This window comes from Delphinus delphis, chromosome 15 (assembly GCF_949987515.2).
Source record: "Delphinus delphis chromosome 15, mDelDel1.2, whole genome shotgun sequence".
NCBI classification, from domain to species: Eukaryota; Metazoa; Chordata; class Mammalia; order Artiodactyla; family Delphinidae; genus Delphinus; species Delphinus delphis.
In genome coordinates this window covers 71,320,955-71,324,664 of record NC_082697.1, presented here as the reverse complement: position 1 = coordinate 71,324,664, position 3,710 = coordinate 71,320,955, and the positions used below count along the sequence as shown (strand labels likewise).

At 45.2% G+C, this 3,710-nt stretch overlaps 1 protein-coding gene across 1 annotated transcript; it reads right to left on the bottom strand.

Moving 5' to 3' along the window:
- Positions 1 to 231: 231 nt before the first annotated feature.
- LOC132438816 (protein transport protein Sec61 subunit gamma-like) lies at positions 232 to 690 on the bottom strand. Its single transcript, XM_060033088.1, has 2 exons — positions 626 to 690; positions 232 to 392 (listed from the first exon to the last, which is right to left on the bottom strand). The coding sequence occupies exons 1-2, from the start codon at positions 688 to 690 to the stop codon at positions 251 to 253; spliced, it is 207 nt and encodes a 68-aa protein (XP_059889071.1). The 3' UTR covers positions 232 to 250.
- Positions 691 to 3,710: the final 3,020 nt, after the last annotated feature.

Below are 3,710 nucleotides of genomic sequence, written 5' to 3'. Positions count from 1 at the left end.
TTGTGGCGCACGGGCTTAGTTGCTTCATGGCATGTGGGATCTTCCCGGCACAGGGATCGAACCCATGTCCCTGCATTGGCAGGCGGATTTTTTTTTAAATTATTTTAATTTACAAATAGAAAACATCTTGGAAGAAAAAAAATGAAAGAAAAACACAAAACATATAGGGAAATTTTCACTCCATGAGCGTCTCAAATCCTCATTTGTTCACCAATCCCCAAGATGGAAAAACACTTTTCTAAAAAGGTACTCAGCCACCAACAATGATGTTATTAATAGGAATATGGATCAATTTCACAAAAAAGCCAATGAATCCCATTATAGCAAATCCTATTGCCGTTGCCATGGTGATCTTCTGGGATTCTTTTCTATCAGGTTTGGTGCATCTTTTTTTTTTTTTTTTTTTCTTTTCTTTTTTGCGGTACGCGGGCCTCTCACTGCTGTGGCCTCTCCCGTTGCGGAGCACAGGCTCTGGACGCGCAGGCTCAGAGGTCATGGCTCACGGGCCTAGCCGCTCCGCGGCATGTGGGATCCTCCCGGACCGGGGCACGAACCCGTGTCCCCTGCATCGGCAGGCGGACTCTCAACCACTGCACCACCAGGGAAGCCCTTGGTGCATCTTTTAACCAGCCGAATCGAGGCCTTCACAAACTGCCGACTTGGCTCAACGAACTGCATTACCTGATCCATGATGTCGGCCTTTCGCTCGCAAGCCGAAGACTGGCAGGCGGATTCTTTTTTTTGTTTGTTTGTTTGTTTTTGTGGTACGCGGGCCTCTCACCGCTGTGGCCTCTCCCGTCGCGGAGCACAGGCTCCGGACGCGCAGGCTCAGCGGCCATGGCTCACGGGCCCAGCCGCTCCGCGGCATGTGGGATCTTCCTTGACCGGGGCACGAACCCGTGTCCCCTGCATCGGCAGGCGGACTCTCAACCACTGCGCCACCAGGGAAGCCCCTCACTGTTGTTTTAGTTTGCTGTTTCCGGATGACATATGATGTGGAGCATCTTCTATATGCTTATTTGCCATCTGCAGATCATCTTTGGTGAAGTGGCCGTTCAGATCTTTTGCCCATTCTTTAATTGGGTTGTTCATTTTCTTATTGTTGAGTTTCACCAGTTCTTTGTATACTTTGGATAACAGTCTTTTATCAGTTAAACATTTCTATATCAGATCAGATGTCTTTTGCAAATGTTTTTCTCCCATTCTATGGCTTATCTTCTCATTCTCTTAACCGTGTGTTAGAGCAGAAGTTTAAAATTTTTAATTTCCCTTTTCTGCACAAAAGTTGTTTTTCTTGGATTTAATAGCTTTTTTGGGGGGGGGTAGGGCCTGTTTTTCTATCTGTTTATGTCTAATTCAACCCACACTCTCTCTTTGTTGTGTAAATCTTTCAAAAGTTTAAGTATACTGGGCATCCTATCAGTTTCATCTCCTTGAAGAAACCTTTTCTAGAACCTTCTGACTTTTCCAATGTGAACTGCCTGCCCTCCAGGCCTGCTCCTCAGAGAAGCTGCCCTGGGATCTCCCTTCACCAACATCTGGCAGATGCCCTTCAACTCTCTCTTGTGTTGGCTCCCTTGTTTCCTGCATCCCAGGTTTACTATTTCTTGGTTTACTTCCTTGTTTTAGGAACACATCCTCCAGTAGCTTTCTTAAGAAAGGGTGCGTGGGAGGTAAATTTTTGAGCCTTAGTAAATCTAAAAAGATCTTTTTTGTACTTTATTAATGGTTTGGCTAAGTATCAAATTCTAGACCGGATATAATTCTTTTATGCTTTTGAAAATACCTTCCTTGTCTTCTGGTTTCCAGGATTGCTGTTGAGAAATCTGATGCCATTATGATTCTTGATCCTTAGTAGAATATGGTAGAATGTTCTTCTTGTCTCTGCGTTCTGAAATTTAATAGTGACTGGCTGTGGTGTGGGTCGAACTTTATCCATTTTTTGGACACTCAGTGGGCCCTCTTTTTTTTTTATAAATTTGTTTATTTATTTATTTATTTTTGGCTGCGTTGGGTCTTTGTTGCTGCACGCGGGCTTTCTCTAGTTGCAGCAAGCGGGGGCTACTCTTCGTCGTGGTGCGCGGGTTTCTCATTGTGGTGGCTTCTCTTGTTGCGGAGCACAGGCTCTAGGTGCATGGGCTTCAGTAGTTGTGGCTCGCAGGCTCTAGAGTACAGGCTCAGTAGTTGTGACACATGGGTTTTTTTTGCTCTGCCGCATGTGGGATCTTCCCAGACCAGGGCTCGAACCCGTGTCCCCTGCATTGGCAGGCGGATTCTTAACCACTGCACCACCAGGGAAGTCCTCAGTGAGCCCTTCTGATCTGAAAACTCAGGTCCTTCCATTCTGAGAAATATTTCATCGACTTATTTCCTCTTCTCTGTTTCCTCTCTTCTCTTTCTGGAACTCCTTTGTTAAGGTGTCAGATTCTTGCACTAGTCCTCTTTCTTACTCTTTCTTTCCTATTTTCCATGTGTGGCAGCCATGCAGGTGCCCCACTGGGTTCTCCCTTCAAGAAAGAACTTGTTACTCAGCTGTGAAGAGTGCAGTTGGTTGACAGCCTCCAACTACAGTGCCTTTGAGACCTACCACAGCCTTTGAGTCAAGACCAAGGTCTTCTTGGGCAGCCCAGCCAATGACTGAGCACAGCGGGGACACCAGGACCTGGCCCTTTCTGCCCAGTGTGGGGCTCCTCCAATGGACAGTCTTTGCTCTGCAGCCCCCACTGGGTTGGTCAAGACTTTGATCTACACCAAAGTCAGGCTCTCTCTTCCCAGATTTATTTCCTTTCCTCCTTCATTTCACAGATGTCAGATCTACGTCACAGTCTGAAGACTCTTCCTGCCCAATCCTGATTCCTCCTCCTTTATTTTTCACAGGCATTAGCCCCCCAGGACTTCTTACACTGCTAACTCAGCTCACCATCTGTTTACTGGAGGATCCAAACAGATACGTATCATTACCTTTCTGCTTTACTTTTTGGAAAATTTCCTCAACTTTATCCTTTAACTCCGGGGGTCAGGAAACTTTTCCTATAAAGGGCTCAATGGTAAATATTTGAGGCTTTATGGGCCTTAGGGTCTCTGTAACAACTACTTGACTCCACCAATGTGAAAGCAGCCATAGGCAGTACATAAACAAATGGTGTAGCTGTGTTCAAATAAAACTTTATTTAAAAAACAGGTGACAGGAGACTTTCCTGGTGGTCCAGTGGTTAAGAATCTGCCTTCCAATGCAGGGGACATGGGTTCGATCCTTGGTCGGGGAACTAAGATCCCATATGCTGAGGGGCAGCTAAGCCCACGGGCCGCAACTACTGAGCTTGCGTGCTCTGGAGCCCGTGCACCACAACTAGAGAGAAGTGCACAGGCTGCAATGAAGCAAAGAGCCCATACGCTGCAACAAAACATCCCGCGGGCTGCAACTAAGACCTGACACAGCCAAAAATAAATAAATAAAAAAAAATTTTTTTTTTTTTTTAAAGCAGGTGACAGGCTGGATTTGGCATGAAGGCTGTAGTTTGCTGACCCCTAACTTTATTAAATAAATTTTCCATTTCTGCTATGATATTCTTTTTTTAATTGAAGTATAGTTGATTTACAATGTTGTGTTAATTTCTGCTGTATAGCAAAGTGATTCAGCATACACACACACACACACACACACACACACACATTTTCATATTCTTTTCCATTATGGTTTATCACAGGAT